Source organism: Chlamydotis macqueenii, chromosome 1, assembly GCF_036417535.1.
Source record: "Chlamydotis macqueenii isolate bChlMac1 chromosome 1, bChlMac1.mat, whole genome shotgun sequence".
In the NCBI taxonomy this organism is placed as follows: domain Eukaryota; kingdom Metazoa; phylum Chordata; class Aves; order Otidiformes; family Otididae; genus Chlamydotis; species Chlamydotis macqueenii.
The window spans coordinates 66116568-66141572 of record NC_141556.1 but is presented as its reverse complement, the minus strand read 5'-3'; the positions used below and the strand labels follow the sequence as shown (position 1 = coordinate 66141572).

The 25005-nt window shown below is 38.7% G+C and overlaps 2 protein-coding genes across 5 annotated transcripts in view; one reads left to right on the top strand and one right to left on the bottom strand.

The window, feature by feature from the left end:
- Positions 1–15161, top strand: part of DNM1L (dynamin 1L) — a 40275-nt gene extending 25114 nt beyond the window's left edge. For 2 of the 4 annotated variants that reach the window (XM_086755033.1, XM_086755028.1), the window contains 10 exons: positions 162–282; positions 1669–1824; positions 1922–2011; positions 2984–3076; positions 4616–4672; positions 5859–5936; positions 8208–8375; positions 9034–9143; positions 10779–10938; positions 12279–15161. In XM_086755033.1, the coding sequence (XP_086611159.1) occupies positions 162–282; positions 1669–1824; positions 1922–2011; positions 2984–3076; positions 4616–4672; positions 5859–5936; positions 8208–8375; positions 9034–9143; positions 10779–10938; positions 12279–12335 (1090 nt within the window). In that variant the 3' untranslated portion in view covers positions 12336–15161. The remainder of the gene's footprint in view (positions 1–161; positions 283–1668; positions 1825–1921; positions 2012–2983; positions 3077–4615; positions 4673–5858; positions 5937–8207; positions 8376–9033; positions 9144–10778; positions 10939–12278) is intronic. The other 2 variants (XM_086755045.1, XM_086755038.1) reach the window with 1 other exon arrangement.
- Positions 15162–18078: 2917 nt separating this feature from the next.
- YARS2 (tyrosyl-tRNA synthetase 2) lies at positions 18079–24842 on the bottom strand. Its single transcript, XM_086755016.1, has 6 exons — positions 24621–24842; positions 23490–24570; positions 22000–22167; positions 19741–19896; positions 19234–19404; positions 18079–18796 (listed from the first exon to the last, which is right to left on the bottom strand). The coding sequence occupies exons 2-6, from the start codon at positions 24305–24307 to the stop codon at positions 18637–18639; spliced, it is 1473 nt and encodes a 490-aa protein (XP_086611142.1). The 5' UTR covers positions 24308–24570; positions 24621–24842; the 3' UTR covers positions 18079–18636.
- Between the last annotated feature and the right edge of the window lie 163 nt (positions 24843–25005).

The following is a 25005-nucleotide window of genomic DNA, read 5'->3' as shown; positions in this document are numbered from 1 at the left end:
AGTTGGATTGACCCAGTGGCTCCTGCTGGTTTTCATTGGCAATAGGACTATACTAGACTGTAACATACTCAAAAATGTTTGAATCCAAGTAACTGTAAAAAATGTTTGCAATGAGAGCTTTTTCCTTGTTTGCTATTTCAGTTTTTATTTTATTCTTTTAGATGTGGTGGAGCCAGAATCTGTTACATTTTTCATGAGACCTTTGGAAGAACTTTAGAATCTGTTGACCCGCTGGGTGGCCTTAACACAATTGATATCCTGACTGCCATTAGAAATGCTACTGTGAGTCTCTTCTGTATTTCAAAGTTTTGTTATTATATATTGGATTCGAAGATAAGATTTCAACAAATTTGTGTTCCTTCAGTCCTGTGAATTAATGATCTCAACTGAATGAGCTAATATGAAGAGACTGAATCCTGCTTTTTGGTATTTTAAGTGAAAAAATACAATATCCAAATTTGCAGCCATTATCTGATATGGAATCAGTTTAAGCTGAATGCTTACATCCCGTTACTGTTATTTACAGGCTGAAATAAAGCTCAGGCCCAGCTTTGGCAGCCCTGTGCTGAAGCTGTGATATATTACAGAAATGGTGATGGAAGTCTGCCTCTGCATTTATTTTGCATTAAGCACTTCTGTTAGTTATGGAGACTCAGTCTGAGATGTATGGGCTAGGACACATTAAAATATATATATAAGGGACACAGCTCTTCAGTGGTTCAGTGTTTACATGGCAGGTTGGGTTTCTTGTGAATAAGGGAATTGGTGTTGCTAAGAATTAACAGAGTAAGTTCACTTTTAAATTTTGCAGTTTATAAAATGTTCACTCCTTAGAGCTTGAATGTGAATGTCAAACATAGAAGTCTGCTTTTGTACTGTGTTAGGCTGGGTGTGGAGAGACAGGTTTCTGCATGGTCGATAACTACTCAGACTTGGCGTGCGTTAGGTCCTCTGCAGCAGTGGTCTGTGTGCGTGCTCTTATCCTTCCATAAATGTAAAATGTAAACCAGCATTTATTAACAGGAGAGATATCTTGTTTTTATGTGACATATCACATCTTTGTGTTTCTAAGGCTCATTTAGTTAAAAAAAGGGGAAAAAAAAAAAGGAAATTTCAGGTAAAAACTGTTCTCTGTATACCTAAACATTGGTCTGTATGGCCCTAAATTAAATTATCCCGAACACTGTAAACCAGTGACACTGTATTATGATTGTACTTAACAGAAAACCCAGTTGCCTTGCAGTAACAATTGTACGCCCAGGATCGTCAGATAAATAATGGTAAATTTTCTCTTTTGAAGTTAGGAAGAGCCTTTATAATAAATTTCATTTAAACTTGGATCCACAAATGTGAAAATACCTGTTCATAGTTGTAAGCCTAGAGTGACATTGGTAGGTAGAAATCTTCAAGATTCCATAAGGATGCTGGTTAATCATTATTTAACACAGTTTGTCTTAAAGGTAGTAACTTCTGAGTTTCTTTAATCTATAAAGTTTTTATATTTAAATATTCTTGTAACATATTTTACTCTTAAGATCTTTTCTAAATGTTCTTTTGGGTGTGAGCACTGTGACCTGATTTATTCTGGACTTCATCAGATACTACTTCTTAGAAATGAATGTTGTTTTAATAAACAGTTAAGCCGCTTTTGCCCTCCTTTTGAATCAGGGTCCCCGTCCTGCCTTGTTTGTTCCTGAAGTTTCATTTGAATTGCTGGTAAAAAGGCAAATCAAACGTTTAGAAGAACCTAGCTTGCGCTGTGTGGAACTGGTTCATGAAGAAATGCAGAGGATTATCCAGCATTGTAGTAATTACAGTACACAGGTAAAAATGCATCTTTTAAAATTATGTTTGTATTTATTTGGCTACCCCCCCCAAATGTTCTGGAAGACTTATAAGTAAATTTTTCTTTTATTTTTAGGAATTGCTGAGGTTTCCTAAATTGCATGATGCCATAGTTGAAGTAGTAACCTGTCTTCTACGTAGAAGACTTCCTGTCACAAATGAAATGGTAATTTTCCATCTACTATAAGTTTGCCTGAAAAAAGTTTCTGGTTTTTGGAGTCTTCCTTGACACTTCTGTTTGCTCTATAATGTCAGGAACCCAAACTGTTAATGGAATCTTAACTTAAATACCTAGCTATTTAACAAATATAATAGCTACATTGTTTGAAACTTCAGATACATAAAAAACAAGGGATTGGAGGAACCCTCTTGAACTCGTTGTCCCCTGTGTTTCAATTTCCCAAGAAGAATTTTACTAAATCTTGGATTTAACATCTCCTAGTCTTTCTGATATAGGTATATTTCCCTTCCCTCTACCAGAAGCTGTGCATTTACTGTAGAGTTTGGGATACAGTGATGAAAATTAAATTATAGACCTTATTCTTTGTGTTTCAGGCACAATGTTGATTTTGCTTATAATGCCCTTTAGCTAGTGAGAACTAAAGATTCAACTTATAGCTTTGAGTAAATATGTTTTACTATGAAAGTCTGCTTTGGGCAGCTTATTGAGGAGGAAACAAAGTGTTTCAGTTATTGACTCTGCATATGTTTGATGTGAAAAGCAACAATTGTTCTCTATGCTCACTATCCCCCCCAGTGAACTGTCTGTTGCTGGTTCAAATGTTGTGTGTGGCTTGTGGCTGAAGGTTGACTATACAGCTTTCTTCATTACTGTATAGCTTGCGTTCATTAAATTGCTGAGTTTTGTTGATTTATTGCTGGAGAGGGGTTAGCTCGATGAAGCTAACAAGTTAAACTGATGTAACATCTAAAACGGCTGAACGTCTGAATGTATTGCAGTGACTGAATAATTCTCTTCTTGCCTTCTGGATCAGAACTTTAATTTCTTTGGGGCAGTAAGCATGGTCCACTGCTATGGACAGTTACACTACGCTTTGTAGCATTGTAGGTTATTGCTTTTCACTAGCATTAGATTTATTCACTGAATTTTTGAATTGTGAATGACATTGCATTGCAGGTTCATAATCTAGTGGCCATTGAGTTAGCTTATATCAATACAAAACATCCAGACTTTGCCGATGCCTGTGGTTTAATGAATAACAACATAGAGGTAAGAAAATACATGATCTTAAAAAGTCTTTCAGCTCCTTTAAGTGAGAGCCTAAATAAAGAGCAAGTGCTTCAATTTATTTCATTGAAGTATAAAAATGGGATCTATTAGAAATATGGTGTATACTCTTATCTTGTGATCTGTTGATTTGTTAGATTTATAATGCATATTACCTTCAGGAACAGTGGTTGATATTTCACTGAAAACAGCTCTGCCTTTATTTCTGTCTGGAAAATAAGATGGGCATTCAGTTGAGTATTGGCTATTAAATGAAATTTTTGGAAGAGAAACTTTAAATAACTACTTGTGAAATACTCTTTAATACTGAAGTAACTGCATTTTGGCTCAGACAGAATGTATCAATAGTTATAGTGTTCCTCTCATTCATGAAAGGATAATACAAGTATTGTTTCCTCTATTCAGGTTCTAATTTCTGCTTCCTTTTGGCATTGTTCTCGAATCTCTGTGTTACCATACTGCAATCTCCCCAAGACAATTTTCTCCGTCAATCTCCCATAAGCCTTTTACAGTTTCAGTAGCCTTTGTGTTTTTCAAGCCTAGCTTTGATTGATAATACTTGTTGCTGTCATAATCTTATAGAAGCAGTTGTTCTACAGCTGGTCAGTTCTATTCTTTCTTGCAATCTGATTTTGTTGCAGTACTTCATCCATCTGGCTAAGAGTTCACTAATACTCTTGTGTTTCTCTGCTTATCAAACACATTCTTTCATAGTAGTGTTCTTTTTTAAATGCTTATGTTTTCTGTTCTTTAGTTCTAACCTTTTACTTTCTTCTATACATAAATTTCGTATTGACTGGCTATGCAATTGAATTTGCCTTGGTAGACTGCCCTTGAATCTAGTTCAGAAACAATGTGTGTGCAAACTCCTGTGAGTACAAAAATTAGGACTTTGTGAAGTTGAACATATGAGAGTATTGAATTATCATGTGTTATTTAAACTAGATCTTTCCCAACATTTTCCTGGACAGGACACTGAAATTTTTGAAGAAACAAAGCACGTAAAACATCTTACACTTATTCAGTGGACAATCAGTTCTTAATTTCAAGAAAAATAAGATCTTTGTCCTGATTGCTCCAAATTCTGTTTTGCTATAAAGTGAATTCTGCCACCTCCTTCTTCCTTTTGGGCTAATCATAGTTAACCCTGCTGGCCACAGAATCAAATCCTTTTAGATTACTTTGAAGATTTAAAGCTTAATGAGGGCTGTAGGTTATCTATGCTGAGCCAAACTGTGTAGCTTTCATCTTGTTTTTTAAAGGCTCTAGTTTTTGATTATGAAGTGTGTTGTAAAATGTTTTGCAAACGTTTTTATATTGATAATTTAATTTTGAACAGGTAATCAGAGTAGCTTTATCCAAATAATTTTCATAGGATCATAGTATGATTACATGACACCGGATGAGATTAAATCACTAGTGTTTGTCTCTAAAATGTAAGTCATCCGTAAAATATGAATTTTGCGTGTGTGTAGATAGAGAGTAATACATAATTGAGGTCTTGCCGGATTGTTTTTAAAGGAACAGAGGCGTAACAGGTTAGCCCGGGAATTGCCTTCTGCTGTGCCACGAGACAAGGTAAGTAAATGTTGATTTTTATTTATTTATTCATTTAAAGTTTAATGCATTTTCCTTTGATCCAATACAAGTATTGGGAACTTTGATACGCTGCCCTAATAAGTGTCTGGGGAGCTTCCAGGTATTGACTTTTTTCTTTCAATCACATAAGGTAGAAGTGGAATGTTATTTTCTTCTTCCAAAGATTCAATTTTTGGCAGGTTTTAAATCTGAGATTTCTGAAGACTTGCCTGTGAATTTAAATTAGTATTACACTTATTACTTGACTGTCATCTGAGGTAAGGCTTAAAATGCCTGCAGATGTGAAAGATGGAGTCAGAACTCGCATGCTTAAATTTATCACTGAGACACACTGATTTCAAAAGATAAACAAGTGATTTAAAATATTCAGTGTGCCAACATAATGACTTGGTTGTTGGGTTTATTTAAATCACTCTTAATACTCCAGTCTTGCTTGCTTTGTGAGAAGATGGTGGAGGTGACGTTTTCAATTGATGATCATAATCCAGTCGTGTATTCTGCCTCTGGAGCTTGCTTAGTTTTACTAGATTTTGGAATTAGATCAATGACAAATAAAAACATGGGTGGAAGAAGCAAGTGTCACGGAAAACATTGCCTCTCTGTAGAAATGAATGGTCTGACAATCAGCTGGAATTTTAGATAGATATTTAATATTACGTGAGGTATTTAGAATCCAAATATACAGAATATAGTTCAGGCTCCTCACAGGTTATAACAGGATTTACTACAGCTGATAGAAATCAGTTCATTAAGCTTGTTAGCTTAAAAAGTGAGACAAAGTCCCAGAATGAATCTAATATTGCTGCCTTTAATCAGTAGAAGCCAGCTGATGGATGAACTGGGAATTTAAGGCAGCTAGCTAGAGATTGCTTTCAGTGCCTTTTGATCATTCTTTGTATTGATTCTATTTATATAATCAGTGCAGGAGCTGAAATGAAATTTAAGGCCGGATAAGCCAAAAGTCTCTTATCTATCTTGGAGATGCTTTTTTTCCTTTTCTGCTTATATTACTGTGTTACTTGCAAATTCAAAATCTTTTCTTTTTTGGATTTTTAAAGATGCTAGCAGGTAAAAGTGTATGAAATTTGCTAGGCAGATTTGGTGGTCTTCAGTTGAATTTTTTTTTTTTTTTTCCCCCCTCCTTGCATTTTTTTACCTTCTTTAGTCTACTAAAGCTCCAGGTGCATTGACACCTGCTTCCCAGGAGACTGTTACTGCTGCTTCTGCAGAGGCTGATGGCAAGGTCTGTCTTGATTTTTCCTGTAAGCACTGCATGCACATTTCTGTTGTGGTGCACCGCAGATAGTATGGAAAGCAGTTCGCATTTAGCGCCCTGTCACTGATACAGTATGCCCTACATAGTATAGACTACTTGGCATTACTGATTTTAGTAGGTACAGTGACAGATAAAGATGTGTCATTAGGTGGCAAAACGACTGCTTTCTGTTTGAACTCTTGGTTGCAACATGTCGTGGTGCAAGTATACAGCATAATTTGCCTGAAACTGTAGCCGATATTTGTTTGGTGCAACAGTACTGTAATCGAAAGTGTTCAGCATGGTTGTTAAACTGCATGTTTTTAATGTGTTGACAGTTAAAGAAGGAGGACAGAAGATAAGCTAAAAATGTGAGTTTCCTGCTTCCTGCAGGGAATCTTTATAGGCTTTGTTCAAACTGAACCTCCTTTTTGTTGTTTCACATAATTGTTCAATCCCTTGTTTACTTATATTTGTGAAATGTGTTCTGCAGTGGTTTTTTTACACTTCAGGTGTGCTGTCTCTCATGTTAAAATAACAGCTCATTACTGTAAAGACTTTTTTGCTAATTGCTTTCACTTGGAGTCAGAAAAGATGAGTAGTCACAAGTTTGTGTACTGACAGTACCAAGAGGACTCAGGCTTATGCACATTCAGCTTCTACTGCAAAGCTGCTATTCTGCCCTGAACAAAGTAGTTAAAGTCAAAATCTAGTCAGTAGTAGTATTTTAACTATTATTTTCGTCAAGAGTTTTAGAGGTTCTGATATGCTGCAAACATCTAAAAAGAAATCAAGAGCTACTGTGAGGATACTGTTGTGACTTAAGAAGTTGCAGGAAGCTACCAAATTTGATTTAATTTGTTTTTCTCACAAAACTTGTCCTTTATTAGGTGGTACATACTCAACACTTTTTCTTGTAAAAGAATGCAGCTTTGTTTCGGAAACTACTTTGGAGATAGAGCAGGCTCCACGCTAATACTGAATGAGAGTGGCAGAGGGATCTTTGCTATTTTGAATAGCTGTCTTGCAATCAGAAATAATGTAATAGAGCTTTCCTCATCAGTGGTGCTCTCTTATTAGCAGAGGTTGATTTGAATTCTTATAGTGTACTTTTTACAGTCCCTCTGAACAGTTGTGCAATTTTAACAAAATTTCTGATGTGTATAGTTCAGCTGTGTTTCCTCCTAGTATGCAACTGTTGGTATTCTATTTGCTGTGCTTTGTTTCTCACTCTTTTTTTAGACTGAAGATCAGCTTGTGGTCTTTTAATTGTAAACACAATAGATGAGTTTAGCTTATGTCCTCCTATATCTAAACCAATATATAAGTAGTAGTAGTAGTTCAGAGCCTTGAATGACCTTGAATGTTTTTCAAACAGCAACAGATTTTAAAGTACAGCAGTAAATAGAATGGATACCAAGCCTATGGAAAGGTACAAAGTAAAAATTACTGCTGTTCCACATAAAAATAAACTGGTTTTTTTGGTTTTTTTTGTTGTTTTTTTTTTTTTATACTAATGTAACATGTGGTGGATACTATCTACTAATACTTCTTTTGTCCAGTAATTCTTAAGAGTTGGGTGTGATGTCCTTTTTTCAGGAGGTCAGTGAGTCATTCTTTGTCTGGAACTTCCCAGAAACTCTGATCTTCACTTCCAGAGGATGGAGATTTTTGTTTTGATTTAGTACAAAAAAGCGCCTTCTGTAAATTGAGGTCTTGCAGCACAAATACATTCACAGCTTTGGTACCCAGAAACATAAATGTGCATATATTTTAGCTGTTATCATAATAAACTTCAGTTTATATTTAAATAAAATACCAAAGAAACTAAATTCAAGTCTTCCAAGAGCTATGGTGATCTTCAAAACATACTTTCAGAATGATCCTGATAGTATAGGTTGTATTGCTCCAAGGACGTATGGTAAAACTGGTAAAAGCCAAATGATTTAGGAAGACCATTCCATATTTCAGAAGTGATTTGTAGACCTTTAAAATGCTGGGGAGCTTCTCTGTGAGGCATTTTCATACCATCGTTAGGGAGAATGAGTTTTAAAAGCTTTCATTTTACTGGCACTTTGTGTGAGCTGTAAGCAGCAAAGGTGGGGAATGTGAAGAATAGAATGCAGGGAATATATGTATGAAAATCTCATTTTTAGTGAGTCTTACCTGTAGCACAGTAATAGCAGATTTGATCAGACACTGCTTTGCAGCGCCGAAGTTCTAACTCTCCAATATTTCTTCATTGTGCTGTTTGTGTAGGCTGCTCCTGGAATGGGAGATGGGTCTCAGGAGCCTGGGACAGGCAACTGGAGAGGACTGCTGAAATCCTCAAAAGCAGAAGAGGTAGCGGCAGAGGAAAAATCCAAGCCCACTGCAGCTCTACCTGCTAGTCCTCAAAAAGGACATGCTGTAAACCTATTAGATGTGGTGAGTCATGAAAGATAAACGGCTCTTCTTCATAGTTCAGGCTCTCAGGAAAGAAAATATCTGAATTCCAGATTTTTGTAACTGTGCTAATGATACATGGTATCTTTGTAAGTAATTACCGTGATAGGGACAGGGAGCTCTAGCCAGTGTCTTCTGCTTCCCTCCTTGCCCAATCCTTCATCTTTTCTCTCCTTCCAGTTTCAGCCCATAATTTGAGATAACCGGCTTCCTTTCACAAATTCCTGTCTAGATTGCTCTTTGTACAGAAAGAAATCTCAGCTCATGTCTCAACTCAAATTCCTGTTCCTTTCTGCTGAAGTTTGCATTTTTATATTAAAGAATCATTAAAGAGAAAACCCACTTAAGTTAAAAATAGACAGAGATCCTTTAAGTGTTTGGAGAGCTTATTTCCTTTAGCGAGCTTTTAAAAAAAATTTAATAGTGGTGCACTCTGACCTTCGTTTCACAGATCAGGGTTTTGATGTGTCTCTAATTTTATTTCTGAAGAATTAGAGATTTGTTGCAAGACAGGCTACATCTATCAAACTGTCAGACTAATAGAGCAATAGTTTATTTTATATTCCACAGTTTGAGTTTTATTTACTTATGCAAGTGAGCAGAATTGGTAAACTGAGGTTTTAATTTTTTTTTTATGTAGCCTGTACCTGTTGCACGCAAACTTTCTGCCCGTGAGCAACGAGATTGTGAAGTGATTGAACGACTTATTAAATCTTACTTCCTTATTGTCAGGAAGAACATTCAGGACAGGTAAAACAAAACTTCCTATAAATGTTTAAGCCATACAAATGCTGTGATATCTCAAAAGTCATGTATATAATCTTGTTATTTTATCATGTTTTTATGTTTGTAAGCAGAGAGAAAATAAGTTGTTTTTTTTTTTATTTTTTTTATTTTTTTTTAGAAGAGGCAGCAGCAGTAAAACTAGACCCTTCACAAAATTAAGAAGCCTGAAGAAGCACTTGTTTTCTCTAATGATTTTAGTTCTGTATTATATTAAGTGAAAAGTTTAATTATTTAGGAGATGCTTGCTTTTCTGGAGGATACTGCAATTCAGATGGATGATTTGCAGCAAATAACTGGAATAAACTCTAGGTGGTGTGTAGCCCTGACAGAACTTAGCTTTGCCATCCTTTTATTTCAAAACAGGGAAGGTTGAATAGGAACTACTATGGCTAAGTTTTCTGGCACTTAGCTATAATGATGGAAATAGCATAATTGTGATGTTTCTGCTGTGTGCAACTACGGAAAATGCCTTTAAAGTTTTGCTTAAAAATTGTCATACTTTTTTTTTTTTTTTTTTTTTGTAAAGAAGAATGATGTAAAACTTTGCTTTGCTTAAATCTTTGAGGAGAGACCTAAATGATGATGTCAACTCCCAGTACTCTCTAGTTGCAAAATACTGCTGCTAAGAATTACACCAGCAAGGTTGTCTAAACATGTTTTATTTCTCAGTTGGGAACAACTGTCAATATTTTTATTGTCAGTTACTCTCACTATGATGAAATAACCTGAGGTATAGTCATTCAATTTTTGATCTTGTGTTTATATCCCCAGATTTTGGTATGATGATTTGATTTTGTCCATACTCCTGTAAATAATTTTCCCCCACTCTTTCAGAAAAGTATTGCTACACACATCCTAAGTTCCAAAGAAAATCAGATCCAGCTAGATTCAATAACTGTTTTTTTTTTTTCAGGAAACTTAATGGCATGGGAATCAGAGCAAAGACAGAGGTTTCTTTTAGGTGTTTTAGCCTGACACAGAGCTGAAAAATGTTGCTTTACAGATTCTGTAGTGTCTTTCTGAGGGGTTGTTCTTGATTCTCATTGGTTACTGCCTGCCTGCATTCTAGGCAAAAACATTTTTCGCACTTAAAATCCATTTGCAGTTTTAAATTGCTCTCACGTTATGTTCCCTGATATGAGAAATAATGTGGCCCAATGTTTGAACAGTGATCCTGTTTTCAATTAATCTGCTAAGTAAGAGCAGAAATACAAATTCTTTCTTTGCAGCTTTCCTTTCTCCTTCACACATTAAGATTGATTTTAGGGTTGAAATACTTAGCTTTTTGTCATGCCTACCACAGTGGAGACTCAGATTGGTCTCTAGTGAGCTAAGTAATTTTTAAATTTTTATTACTGTATATGTATTAATGTTATTTACAATGCAGCTAGCCTATTTGGAAGAAATCCAAAAGCTCTTAAATTGCACAAGATACTGCATTTACCTGAGAGAGAGTTTTTATTTATGGTAGTGGTAGATTCCTGGTAGTTTGAGCCAAGGTTGTGTGTAGCTACTTGCTCACGCTGTGCATTCTTCAGTCTAGAGCGGGCTTAGTTTTGAGTAATTCTTTCTGAAGAAACAATCTTCCTGTGCTTGCAGTGTGCCAAAGGCAGTGATGCATTTTCTGGTGAACCACGTGAAAGACACGCTTCAAAGTGAGCTGGTAGGCCAGCTGTATAAATCCTTGTTGCTGGATGACCTTCTGACAGAATCTGAGGACATGGCACAGCGCAGAAAAGAGGCAGCTGACATGCTAAAGGTATTAAAAAGATCAGGAGCTCATGGGAGTAGTTAATGAAATTGAAACCATATGTGAGATTTTTTTGAAGACTTGCCTGCCTTTTATCTTTGCTGCTTTTTAAGAGTGTGCCAGTGTATTACTTCTCTCTGCTAGAGGAATTAAAAGCAACATGTGAATAGAAAGTATGATGTAGACTGAGTACTTGGGAAGAGATGACTTGAACTGTATTTTGGCCATAAAGCAGCTCTAATCTGATGTTATTTTCAATTACACATTTTATAGAGTTCAGCAGTTCTATTTTGGGGGATTAAGCTTACACATGAATGGCACTTAAAATACTGTATGCTTCACCCAGAGCCTACTGGCCAATGCCTGGCGTATCTAGACAGTATGCCGTTCAGGATGACCCTTGTGTACCTCCGTATGACAGTGCGTTTGTGACATGTCCGTGTTGCAGAACTCTTCATTTCTTCATTGTTATCTGGTCTATCAGCGTCTGCATCAGAAATAGGCTGCTTTGCATTGAACTGCATAGAAAGGAGTCCCTCTGCCAGTTCAGCTCACTGACGAAGCAGCAAGAGGTGCTCCTCTCTTGTATGCATTGTGGTCAGACAGCGCGTTTGAGACATCAGATACCCTGAGATACTTGCAGCAAGTTTAATCTCTGCTTTTACAAGATCAACATTTGAGTGAAGGGAACTGTCTGTTAACAGTCCTTTAAACTGTAAACTTTATAGGTCCAAACTCAGAGCTTTGATTTATTGAAATTTCAGTAATGCTTTAAACAATGTTAGTATTAGTTGGTATTGTGAGCTTTTAAATTTGCAAAGTTTAGCAGGCTAGACTAATGAATGCATCAGAATGCTAAAAGTGATATAAATGAGGTGCTGTTTTTATTTTGAGGAAGGTTTAAAGCATTAAAACTGTGTGTGGTGAAAAAGTCTGCCCTTCTTGAGAATTTATTTATAAACACAAAATGTTAAGACAAACATAGGTGTTAATGGGAACACTCAGTATCTAAAAGCTGCTCAAAATGATGACAATGAGCTCTTTTTGCTTCTAACTGGAAGTTCAACTTTCAATTAATTTCAAATTCTTGTCTCTCTAGAGAAATATTTTATGCTAAATTTTGTCATTACCTTTTGTAGTATTTTCCACTTGCATAATCTCTTGCAGATTGAAGGCTTCAGAGTTGTTGATCAATGTTGTTGCAGACTGTTACCACTCATCTCATAATGAAAATTATTAGCTTCAATTAGATTTTTAACATCACGCTTCCTAGACTGCTGCTGTTATCTCTTTGAGAACTCTCTTCAGAAATGTAAATAACTTTGGCTCCTCTGCCTTTCTGTGTGCAGGCCCTGCAGCGAGCCAGTCAGATCATTGCAGAGATCCGTGAGACACATCTGTGGTGAAGACTGTACCAGCCACACTATTTATATGCATTGGAGGTTACAATGACTTGAAAATTGCTAGGCATGGTATACGGAGTAGAATTTTTATTTATGAACTCTTATCTGTGTACTGCAACTGTGTAAATCTGCTCATGTAAAGACAGTTGGTTTGATTCGCGAACAGAAAAATATGCTGTATTTTGCAAAATAAGTCGTATTTAATCCACATAATAAATGGCTCTAAATGTTTCCTTACCAGCTTTCTGGTGCAAATTAAAGCAGACCAAGTCTACTGTTTCAGTGACAGTCTCATTTGAACTTGGGGAAAAACCATCAAAGTTCCAGTGCCTGACTTGCTAAACAGATTGCCTGTGGTTAAGATGGACGGTGTAGTCTTGTGGCATAGTTTTAAGCTGCTTTTACAATAGAAGTTTAAATACTGTGAAGAGAAGAGAGCACCGAGTATTTTCTTTCATGAATATATTGCATGCACTATGACAGATGGAGGTATCAATTTTATAGCACAGTAGAGATGTCTACCGTACTACTATGTATGTGTGTCCCCATTTTTTTTCCCCACATGTTAAAACTGCAGACAAAACTCTGAACTTCATTTAATGGAGTATCATGTAGGGAGAATTAGCCTGGAGCTTGCGAACAATAATGGCCTACTGAAAAGTGGGTGCAGAGTTATTAATGTGCACTGGAACTCATGTATAAATGTTGGGGTTTATAATCAGGTACAAGAACACCTTCCCCTTCCTCCCGCCTGGGACCAAGCCCCTGGACCACCTGATAGTGAATTTGTTCTGGCAGAACTGAGAAATAAAAAAGGATTTCAAAACTGTAATGGGATAGTAAGTGTTTCTTTTAAAAACAGATTAAGTTGGCCAGGGAGAAGGGGATCCCCACAACTTTGTCCAAATTTTGGAATGTATGACAGTATGAAAGAAAGTCTGTAGGATTGGAATATTTATACCAGAGATTACAATTACTTTTTTACTGTACTGTAAGGAGCTTTTTTCTTTTTTTTTTTTTTCTTTTTCTTTTTTTTTTTTTTGAGGACAATCCTAAAATTAGGGAATTTTAGGTTGGAAATTAAGTTGATGAGTTATTCTGATTATAATTCATATTGATAAATATTGATCACACTAGCCTTTAAAGAATAAACATTTTAATTTTTATGAACAAAATATATATTTAAACTCCAGCCAGCACACTTGCATGTACTTTTCAAGCAGATTCACTTTTTTTCTATAAAGTAAAAATGTTTCTTATGGTGTTGTGGATATTTTACTTTAACACAACTTGCCTGAAAAATAGGACACTGCTGTTAACGTCCATGGCTTGCTTTGACGACATTGGGCCAATATAGTGAAGTTTTTATTACCATATTCAGTTCCTTCCCCATTTCATCAGTTAACAGAAACGGAATCCCTTTGTATTCTGCTAAAGACTGAAAATATAAAAACTGGTAAGACCTCATGTTACAAGAAGGTCTGTTTAAAAATGTGTTTTTCTCATGGTATTCTTCAGTTTGGCACCAATATAAGCACAAGCAGTTAAGACTGACAAATGCAACTTTTGGATACTTTATGCATGACCTGAAATAATTTGTGCAGAATACAGAAATATATTCTGTATTTTTAAACAACCTAAAAAGTCATGGTGTATGCATTACATGTAATGAATACAAAGGAAGTAATTTTATCTTCTTGCATTGTATCCAGGGATGGTAGTTCTGAGATTTAAGAAATGTGACTATAGTGAAGTGCAAGCCGCTTTTCAAATCAGTTTTGGTGAACACTGAAAGTTTTTAATATTTATGTCAAAAGCATTACATTTCTGTTTGGAATTAACTTGACACCTCTCTCCCTTTTACTTTCAACATCTAAGAAGTATGTTTTCAATGAGGTAGAGCCGTCCATGAGTGAACTGCTACCTAAGCTTTAACTCAGCTAAGTTCAGTCAACAGTCTCTTGTCAAGAAATATTCTGACTTGTAAAGTTTTGAAATGCTGTATAAAGTAAATTAATTCCACTTATTTACGAAATTCCTGCAAGTGATAACTGGCTCTGTAATGTCATGTGAAATTTCCACAGTGCTAATTTGTTTTTTGAAATGTTATGACTTTGTTTAAGTTTCACAAAATTTTTCAATTTGGTAATGTTTCAGTGCCAAGAAACGAACTTGATTTGTAATCCTGAATGCAAGTCTTTAAAAATCCATACTGTAACAATCCTGTTATTTAATAAACAGACAGTACATAAAATTCATTTAGCCCAGAAATAAAGTTTTTAACTGACTTGTAGTTCAGGTGGCAGGACTTGCTTTTACAAGTTAGTAACTACCTGTATGTGCGGCCTTATGTATGTTTGCATTTGCCCTCACGCAATTGTACATTGTTGGTTCTGGTATAGTTGCGTAAGTAATAGTGTAGACAGGCTGTTAATGGTTTTCAAACAAACTGGTGTGTGGAATTGAACTAAACTACTTAAAATGCTACTGGTGCTGCCACCATGGCAAGAAACTATGGAAAAAAGCCTAATGAAGGCAGCAACTGAAAAATTCCCAGATTAGACCCGTGGTTTACAAATATCTTCTAGTCTACCTTATTCAATTTAAACTTGAAATACTTTTGTCATCAATGCAGAAACTTCAGCTAACTTAAAATAACTTGCTCTTCAGTGAAACGTACAATCATGGGGGAGAAAACCCACTGTAGCTAAGTTTAGATCAGTAAATGTTTGACATTAATACCTGACCTATGTGTGGTACTACTGTAAATAAAACACAGTATTCCTACTTGAACAGAGTATGTCAATAAATTACTTGAGTTTTTTAGTAGTCTGTTTCAAATTTCACTTAGTGGAAGAAATGTGTAAGGGGCCTATGTGTGTTTCAAACTGCATTCTGAAGTAAACATAACAAAACTTAACATAAAACTTGCCTTTATGCTGTATGGAGGATGGACTTTGAAAGATGCCAGCATGGATGCTGCGAAGTCTGATCTCTGCTTTATGAAATACAGCAGGGGAAACAACGTGCCTGTCAGTTGTGCCCCTGATGGTAACTTGGAATTTATTTATCTTGAGTCTTTATTTTTTTTTCACAGTTACATCCTTTAGCTACAAGAGCAATTGCTAGCTAGTGCTTTCTGTAGATACTGAAGATCTCAAATGCATCTGCTTTTAACTTGTTATGAGATAGTTAAACTCTGTCCTGTGAGATGAGACCTAGATGATTACCACTTCAAAGTTTAAGAGGAAAAAAAAAAAAAGTGGACCACCTGAACATGGTTCTATGCCCAGTGACACTGTTTAAACTAGTGAAGGTGCTTTCATGATCTGATAGCTCCCTTTTAGTTTACTTGTTGCACACCCTTTCACTCTTTAGCTCTTCATTGCTAGCTGCCACAATAATGTTAAATTCAAGTCTTCCAGTTGTTGCTATTCCCAGATGCTGTACAAATGTTTGGGTGGTTTTTTTTTCTTTTTTTAAAAATATGTGGCCCAAGTAGTTACTTTTTTTTGTCTTGTCCTTCCACATCACGCATTTGTAGACATGTTAAATACTTTAGTATTAGTTACTGCTACTTTACAGTTGAACAAGCTACGTCTTTAATTACCTGTTTCAGGGTATATGAAAAACAAGAGCAGGCTAAGAAAGAAGATAAAATTTTTGTCAGTCATCCTTGATGCTTGGTCTGAGTGTACAGACGCTCAGTTGTGGTAACTCTGTACAGTCATGAAAAGTAGTGATTGTATCCAGCTGTTTCTTTGGAAAGAATCAGGCAAGGGTTTGGCTAGCTAGGAGTTGGTCAAAAGGAAGCACAGACTAAATTTCTTGGAGTTTATGGATCTTATTAAAAATGTTATGAGCAAATAATTTAATTCCCTTTTACATTTTGTATTTGTAGAAATAAATAAAATCCTTTAAATATTTTATCAAAGTGGGTACTAATGCTTAAAAAAAAAAAAAACCCATCACAAAGCAAAAACAACAACACACACAGCTTAAATTTGCGGATATATGTGTATCAACTGCACCATTTGGAGATGAAGGAAAAAAGCCAAGAGAGCAATCAATCAGACATGAAATGTTACTGACTCTATTCCTAGGAGTTTCCTGCAACCAGAAAGTAACTGCCAGAGCTGATCTGTATTTCTCTGGAAGCTGACATGGGTGTGTACCCGTATACTTTGTTTCCAAGTGCATGTGCCTGTATTGCTATAATGTTTCTGCCATTTAAGGAACAAGGCAGCTACATTAAGTGGATGAACTGCACTTTCCTTTCCCTCCTGCCCTTTTAACAAACATCAAAGGTGTGATTTTTTTTTTTTTTTTCCTCCATATGCTTTCTCTAGGATTGCTCTGATAATTACTGGAGCTTAAGGCAACACAAACTGGCCCAGAGACTGAACTAGGATACACAGAGCTTTTTTTTCAAGGTAGGAATTATTTTTCTTTGTATAACAGAGATTCGGATAAAGCGCTCTCATAGGCTGGGTGGTTTTACACCAGCTGAAATACCGTGACTTATTCTAACACTGTAAGAGACGGTGACACGTTACCACATTCAGGTAGGTAAGATTAAAGCCTCTCCCCTTGTGGCTGCTGTGACTGCAAAACTATTGTCTAGGAGTTTCACGGACTAGAAAATTATTCACTTTGGCTTAAGGGTGAGGATTACCCTAAACCTTGAAAACAACACAGCAGCCACGGCAGCCAAGGCCCAAAGTAATCAATCACCTCATGAATCAGACAGTTTCATATGGGTTTGCACTGGGGCAGGGAGGGTCCCTTAAAAAGTTCTAAGCCAGCCAGCTACACCACTGTATTCTAAGTCAATCAACCAGTTCTAAGGAATCAAACTGTGGGCTCCTACTGCAAACTATCTTTGTAACCACCTGTGGGTTTTGGTGTTGTTCAGGTGACCTAGCTGTAAGTGCTGTGGCACCTATATGGCCTAAGCAGCCCAATCCCAAGCCCTACTCTGGGAAGGGACTTCTGCACGGTGGTGTGCGCCATGCTTATTTGATTCCAGGTGTGGAAGCAGCTGTAGTGGCTAGTAATAAAAAGGAGAGGTGGTGTTCAAGAGTAATAAAGCAATGCTACCTTTAAATGTAGATATTTCTGTTCTACCAGCTCTTGTACATTCTCGCTTTTGTGCTGTCTTTACAAGAAAATGAGGACGCTAGGCCCAAATGTTGGCTAGGCCATACGCAGTAAGACCACTTGCTGCTTTTTCATGAAGTGCAGCTTTTGCATGTTGGCCTATCTGAAGGGTCTGACTTTTTCAATTGCAAAAGCACTACAGCTACCCTCATGTTTCCTGGTCCAGATACCCATAAGGTACCATAAGCTGCTGTTCACTCACAAGTCCTAGGCATCTAAAATTTAAAAAAACCTTCATGTACATGGTTCAAGTCTTCCAGTATATTATACTATCTTGCAACTGACTGTAGAGCCCACAGAAATAGTGCTAGAGGTAAAATATAGTGCTTCGACAAAGATTCTAGATAGCACAGATGCATCCACAGGGCTCAAGAAGCGGAAGGAGTGTCATCCACATCGTAACACTAAGCACAGAGAAGGCATAAAAGTGATTCATTGGGCTGATTTAAGCTTTGAAAGGCTCTATAAATCTCTTACATTTCAAAAAGTGAATTTACTCTGTATTACCACATAAAGGTTGGAAAGCTTTTTTTTTTTTTTTTTTTTGCAACATGCCCCCCCGTATAACCAGTAAGAAGCTTAAATATTAGGGCTTAATCATTCCACTCATTTATTGTGAATCTTCTATAAATTCCTTCAAAGCAAACCTGTTCTGGGAAAAAAAAAACGTTGATTGCAGGGCTGCTTGTCCTTACCCACTTACGCAGGTTTCTCTGTTAGGATGAAGTCAAACTGGACAGCATCACGCATCCTTTGCAAGAAGTACTGGCTTCGAGCCTGCTTGTGCTCGTCTTGCTGTGGATTACGCTGTAGAGTACCTGGCCACTGTTCTCCTCCTACAACACAGAAGGTTGTTAAGGCAGGGGAAGAGCATCTCCGTCTTTGAACTCTGAAATTAATCCTTTCATCTTCTTGTGCATATTCTCTTATGAACAGTGCTTTGAATAAAGCAGAGTTTCTAAAAATCTCCAGTGGTGTAACTTAGCTGCCTTTATTTGAACTCTGTTGGTGTATTTTGAAAATGAAACTATGGTACTGGGCAGTCCGTGAGCTGCGTAGTAATGCACAGTATAGAAACATCTTCAAGTACATCTCTGAGCAACAGAGTTGAAATGATACATCGTTTTAGGGAGGTGGCATGTTGTCACAACTGCAGCCATTTTATAATGTAGTAATTTTTCTTTCCAATCCTAAGCAATGATACTCCATTCTTGAGAATATGCTGTCCGAGAATAAGAACAGTCTCAGGATTAGTTACTCGAATCCCATTTATGGAAACTCCACCATCTGTAATCTTCTGGTACCTTAAAAAAGAAACAGAAACAAAGTCAACAACTGGTAATTGCAAGAAGAAGTTATTATTCCTGTTAAGTATTGAAAGTTCAGTTAAGGTTTTCTGGTTGGATCCACAACTTAATAAATTTTAATTCTCTGAAATTAACCTTAATCTCTACCATTCCCATTCTTTCTGAGAGGTATAAGGAAATTCAGGCTGTTTCCTTAGGCTATCCCTTCATCAGGTGTAGATTTTACAGCTAAGGCACATAAGACTGCATTATCCTGCACTTTTACTTCAAAATGGAATGAGGCCACCTGCTTCCTCGTCCTTAATGGTAGTAGGTAGATTGTCAGCCTGTTTATACCTGATTGGGCTGTCCTGATCTTTTATTTAACCTCTGAAAGCATACTGCTACAATCTGTTTAAGTGAGGTATTACTGAAGAGCCCAGGTGATAACATACCCGCTAGGTCCGTCTGGAATGGCATTGGCTTTGCGACACAAGTCAAGAATGTTCATTCCAGGTTCAAGCATCAATTCAGCTGAAGGAGCTTGCTTAAAAAGTTCCTGCAACTCTTGGTCAGACATAGCTTCCAATGCCTCTATGCTGCTGTAGTAAAGGGCCTTAGTGCACCTGTGAGAACAAAGATCATTCAAAATACAGCACTAGTTTCATCTTCACACAAAGTGCTACTCAACTGATCAGATTCCCCTCCCCAACCTCTTCTGAGGGTCCACATGGCAAGAGAAATACTTAATGTACACCCCAATTTTTTTTTATCATAACCCCACTGCACTTCAATTTTTTTTTTTTTATATATTGTTCATGTATTTTTAAGCCTACAGAATTACTACGTTTTTGTCTCTTAACAGCTCAGCAACTAACTACATGAAAATACTCCCTGAAAAACTATGGGTAATTGCCACTGAATAAATCTGAAAGAAAACTGCTTGACAAATCAAACTTCACCTCTTAGCAGACTCTAGCCCCTCTCTACCATGAACAAGCTTGGTTACTTCTGCAGCAAGTCGTTTCTGAGGGCCCCATTTTTCAGGTTCTTTAGCATGCATTTCCATGATGTGGTCAATCTCCTCAAGAGGAAGGAAGGTGAAGAGTTTCAGGTACCTACAAGCAAGGAAAAAATTATTTCATCTATATAGCCATCATTACAGACTTCCTGCCTTTGTCATTCAAACTGCATTAACTACACTAAAATGATTCTTAATCAATTTAAGAAATCCATATTACGGATATTCCTTCTTTGGTTTTGCCCACGTGCTTCAGCTTGCTAGGATAACTCACATTTTATTTAATATTCCACTTAGGGTAATGTCTTCAGATATAAGATGTCATCAAATCCTTTTATAAAGCTTGTATTGCAATCAACAAATTGGTTTTCCCTTGAAATATTTCCTTTACAGGATTTATTGCAATTGTGTGTCAGCTAATAAGGTTTTATACTACATTCTCAGTAGTTGCACAATATGCTAAAGCAAAATACCACTGCCAGTCTGTGGTGATCATGGGACAGAATATGCTATGTATCGGCAAGTATCTCCGCAGAAGAATTATTGAGGAGAATAAAAAATTTAAAGGTGCATATCTAAGCATATCCTTTACAACAAAGTCCATTTTAATGGGTTTGCAGTACCATGAAATGCAGTGTATTAAAAAAAGGTACCTTTACTGTTACAAAGTCTGAACACAGGAAATATTTATATTTTAAGTACCCATGTACCCTTCTTTTGAGTCTGAAAAGTCTTGTGGATGCAAAACCTAAACTTGAAATATCAGGGAATAAACCTTTGAGAGAGGTAACCGAGTTACGAGACAAGTCACTTCGACGTTCCAAGATGAGAAAGATGAACAGTTAACTTCAGTGAAATCCTCAAACATTACCTAGAGTCAGAATGCTGCAAATCGTTCCTACCTGCAGTTTTCAAAAAGATCCACTAAAATTTCCATGCAAGGTATATGAAAAGAACACCAAACAGCCTTAAGGTTTCACCATGTTAGTACTATTGGTCATTTACATAACAAGCACTCCTCTCATCATCTAAACACTTTAAATTAATGCTTAATTGTGTGAGTTATGGTACATGAGCAGAAACAGATGGTATCTTTGTCTGGAGGTGGGCAAAATTACATGAGACATTTTTACCACAGTTACACTACTAAACTATAGCCTAGGGTGCTGACTACTACTAGCTTTGAAGAGATTACAAGCAGTAATTTGACCAGGTATTTTGTTCATTCTTTTTTTCTCCTCTGTCTTACTTTTTACTTTCAACAATGACTTAAAACTGATGGCTGAAAACCTCTACCTCATAAATTCTTTGTATACTACCTTGTATACTGCCTGCCGTGAGCTTCAAATGGTATCGTTTTCTCCCCTTTTTAACTGCACTGCTACCACAGTGTAACTGTCTCCTAGGCATGTTTTCATGCCACCAGCGCTCTCCGAAGTGGGGTGCTAGCACCCCAGGAGGTATGCAAGATGATCCATTGGGGTGCAGGAAGAAAATATTAGAACTTCAGTTAGTACAGTTGCATAATCTATAAATAAATAAATATACAGGTATTGGGAGTGAATGCTCTAAATTTTTTTACTGATAGCGGCGTGTGATCAAAAAAGTTTGGAGACTGCTGGTCCAGAGTTAATACAATCATAAATATTAACTTCTTGGCTTTTTCTTAACAAGACAGTATTTTAATTTGCTTAGGGATGTGCAGTTGTTAATGTGATGCAGTTCTAGAAGCTGAACTTGATGTGTTTGTTTATAACCAGTTAAGTAGCATCTTGCTATTAGAATGCGGTGTTTCTGGATACCTCACGCTAAGCAGAATCCTGTAGTAATTAGTACCAATTAAACTGCAGTTACTTATTAATCAGCAGGAGATATTCCATTCAATACTGTGATGTTATGGTGCCGAAGCTAACATACCTCATAAGATAAAGTCACCCCTCCCGGCAGAACAAAACGCGTTACGCTTTACTTGTTTGTTCATCCTCCTTCTAATTTTATGATGCATATGGAGATGGGTTCCACTATCCTGTACACTTAGGAACCAGTCATGCCTGTTTCTTTAATGAACCTACAGTTACAATTAACACATACTTCTACAAGGAGCTTACGTTGCACATATCCAAACCAAATAGTTTCAAAGGACAGTTAGGATCAGGTTTTATGAACGATGACAAAAAGCAGGATGAAGAAAACTACTTACTTCTCAACTATGTTATCTTGTTGTCTGACAAAAAACTGATACAGCTCAAATGGAGAAGTCTTATCTCTGTTTAGCCAAACGGCATTGCCAGCAGTCTTCCCCAGTTTATCTCCAGTAGTACTGGTAATAAGAGGTACGGTAATTCCAAACACATCTGTTCCTGTCATTCTGAGAGAACACTGCATGTTAAAAAAAAATCACATCTTGGTAGAGTTAAGTAAAATATAAGCATTCTGTAAGATTCTGTCCTTGATATTAAGCTGTTAAGTAAGACAGGGGAGTGTGTTATATGCCAGAACACTGTTTTGTGAAGAGTGCCTTAGGGAAAAAAAAAAAAAAAAATCTTGAATTTAAAAATGTAAGTTCCTTTGTGTGTAATAAAGAAGTTTACATACTTTAAGCAGTTTCATGAGCAACAGCACTACAAATTCAAGTGTCCTGTACCTTCTGTCTTCTGCTCTGAGCACTAACTGATGTTACTTGTGTGGCTGGGACATTTGTAAGGCTTTTCTGTGCTGATTCTCTGCCTAGTAACAGTCAAGCCCGTACTGAAGTAGAAGCATTGAGCCATAGTCACTGATCTGCCTGTATACTTCTGCTACTTTTCTAAGACTCACACCCAATTTGGTGGATAAGCAACAGCTCATCATAGAACAGTTTGGGTTGGAAGAGATCTTCAAAGGTCATCTAGTCCAATCCCCCTGCAAGAAGCAGGGACACCTGCAACCAGATCAGGTTGCTCAGAGCCCCGTCCAACCTGGCCTTGAATGTTTCCAGGGACGGGGCATCCACCACCTCTCCGGGCAACCTGTGCCTGGAGGCAGAGTGTCCCACCACCCTCATTGTAAAATATTTTTTCCTGATGTCTAATCTGAATCTATCTCCCTCTATTTTAAAACCATTACCCCTCATCCTATCACAACAGGCCCTGCTGAAGAGTTTCTCCCCATCTCTCTTATAAGCCCCATTTAGGTACCGAAAGACAGCTATAAGGTCTCCCTAGAGCCTTCTCTTCTCCAAGTTTCTGAGAAGAGCCTTCTCATCATCAGATTTCATTTTATTTCTGAGAGAACAAATGTAACCATCTTTACCAATATATCACAACTGCCTCTGCTTGGGTGTGATTACATGAGAATGCATTTGCCAGTGGAAGACTTGTCTCAATTCTGTCCCATGTTTCAGGGTATCTGATTTCGGTTCTCGGGCAAACACATTCACTAAAACAAGAACTCATCCCTTTTGTTAAAAACTCATTAATGTTTCACGGAAAAGGCTTAAAACCGTGGCCAAAACGTCCATCTGCACCAGGCTCATGGCCAGGACACTTAATTCTTCTTCTCAGACCCCACGCTTTTGCCCAATGCCAGCTCTCCGAGGGGTGAGACGAAGTTGCAGAGGGTTGGGATCCCGGATGCCCCCGACCCCACCTCCCCGGGCCAACCCAGAGGCGAGGACCGGCGCCTCCCCCACCCTCCACCCCACCGCCGTACTTGGTGACGAGCTCGTAGCCGGACATGATGTTGCCCATCTGGTCGGCGCCCCCCAGCTGGATGCGGCAGCCGTGGTGTTGGTGGAGGTGGAGGAAGTCGTAGGCCTGCAGGGCCGGGTAGAGGAACTCGGCCAGGCTCATGCCCTCGGGGCTGCGCAGCCGGGCCTGGCAGCTCTGCCGGCTCAGCAGCGTCCCCATGCGGAGCCGCCCGCCCGCCCCGCTCAGGAAGGCGAGGAGCGGCTGCTGGCCCAGCCAGCGGGCGTTATCCAGCAGCGCGGCCTCCCCCAGCCGCCGCCCGCCGCTCGCCCCCCAGAAGAGCTCCCGGTGGTTCTCGAACAGCCGCTCCAGCCCGGCCCGCAGCGCCTCGGCGTTGGCCCGCACCCGCTCGGCCGGCAGCGGCTCCCGCGCCCGCTCCCGGCCGCTGGGGTCCCCCAGGCGCGCCGTGGCCCCCCCCACCACGGCGATAACGTTGTGGCCGGCCCGCTGGAAGTGGAGCAGGGCCATGACGGCCAGCAGGTGCCCGACGTGCAGCGAGTCGGCTGTGGGGTCGAAGCCGCAGTAGGCGGTGAGGGGCGGGCGGCCCGGCTCCAGCAGCCCCGGCAGCTGCTCCTCCGCGCTCTGCGCCGGGAACACCTCCTGGAAAAGGCCGCGCTCGCACTGCGCCGCCAGCAGCCCTCTGGCTCGCCGGGCCCGCCGCGGCTGTTCGTGGGCTCGCCGCCGCAGCGGGAGGGAGAGCGGCGGCAGCGGCGAGGCTCGGCGCCGGCCGCCCCACAGCCCCGCCGCCCAGCTACACCGCCGCGCCAGCGTGGGCGCCGCCATCTTGTTCCGGGGGACGCTGGGAGCGGGGCGGGCCCGTGCTGCCGGGGCCCCCGGGCCGGGTGGGGCGGCCTGGGCGGGAGGAGGCCGTGGCGCGGAGGCCTTCCGCGTAGGGGTTATTCAACTTCACTTGAATCGCCTAGAACAGGTTATTCTAACTACTTCTATGACAGAGCAGACAAAAACTGTTCTCTAAGTAAGGACTGAATCATCTGATCTAATTTGGAAGTTGGCCCGGCTTTGGGCACGGAGGTGGATTAGATAACCTCCAGATTTCCAGTTCCAAGTTACCTCCAGATTTCCAGTTCCAAGTTACCTCCAGATTTCCAGTTCAAATCTGAGTTACTCTGTGGTTCCAATCTGTTACCGTGAAGTCCGTCTACCAGCCTTGCAGGGGGGCTGTATCCAGCGACAGTATACTTTACTTTTTGCGCTATTGTAGCACAGTGGGCGTTAGAATACCTGCCCTTCTGTGAATGTACAGCAGATTTAAAGAACCTAGATGCTCATTATTAACTTTAATACTCTTGTCTTTTTTTTTTTTCCCCTACCACACCTAATATAGCGTTTATAAAGAACTTAGCTATATATATATGTGTATGTGTGTGTACGCATGTTCTTGGGAGAAATTTGGCTAAAAGAAACAAATGTATCTGAGAGTGTTTTAGAAATCTATAGTTTGATCTTTCTGATTTATTCCA

Coding starts and splice junctions, on each gene's coding strand:
- YARS2 (XM_086755016.1), bottom strand. CDS start 24,307: ATGGCGGCGCCCACGCTGGCGCGGCGGTGTAGCTGGGCGGCGGGGCTG. Junction 22,168..23,489: donor GGCTACGAGCTCGTCACCAA/GTACGGCGGTGG, acceptor GTGTTCTCTCAG/AATGACAGGAACAGATGTGT. Junction 19,897..21,999: donor CAAGATAACATAGTTGAGAA/GTAAGTAGTTTT, acceptor CCTTGCTTGTAG/GTACCTGAAACTCTTCACCT.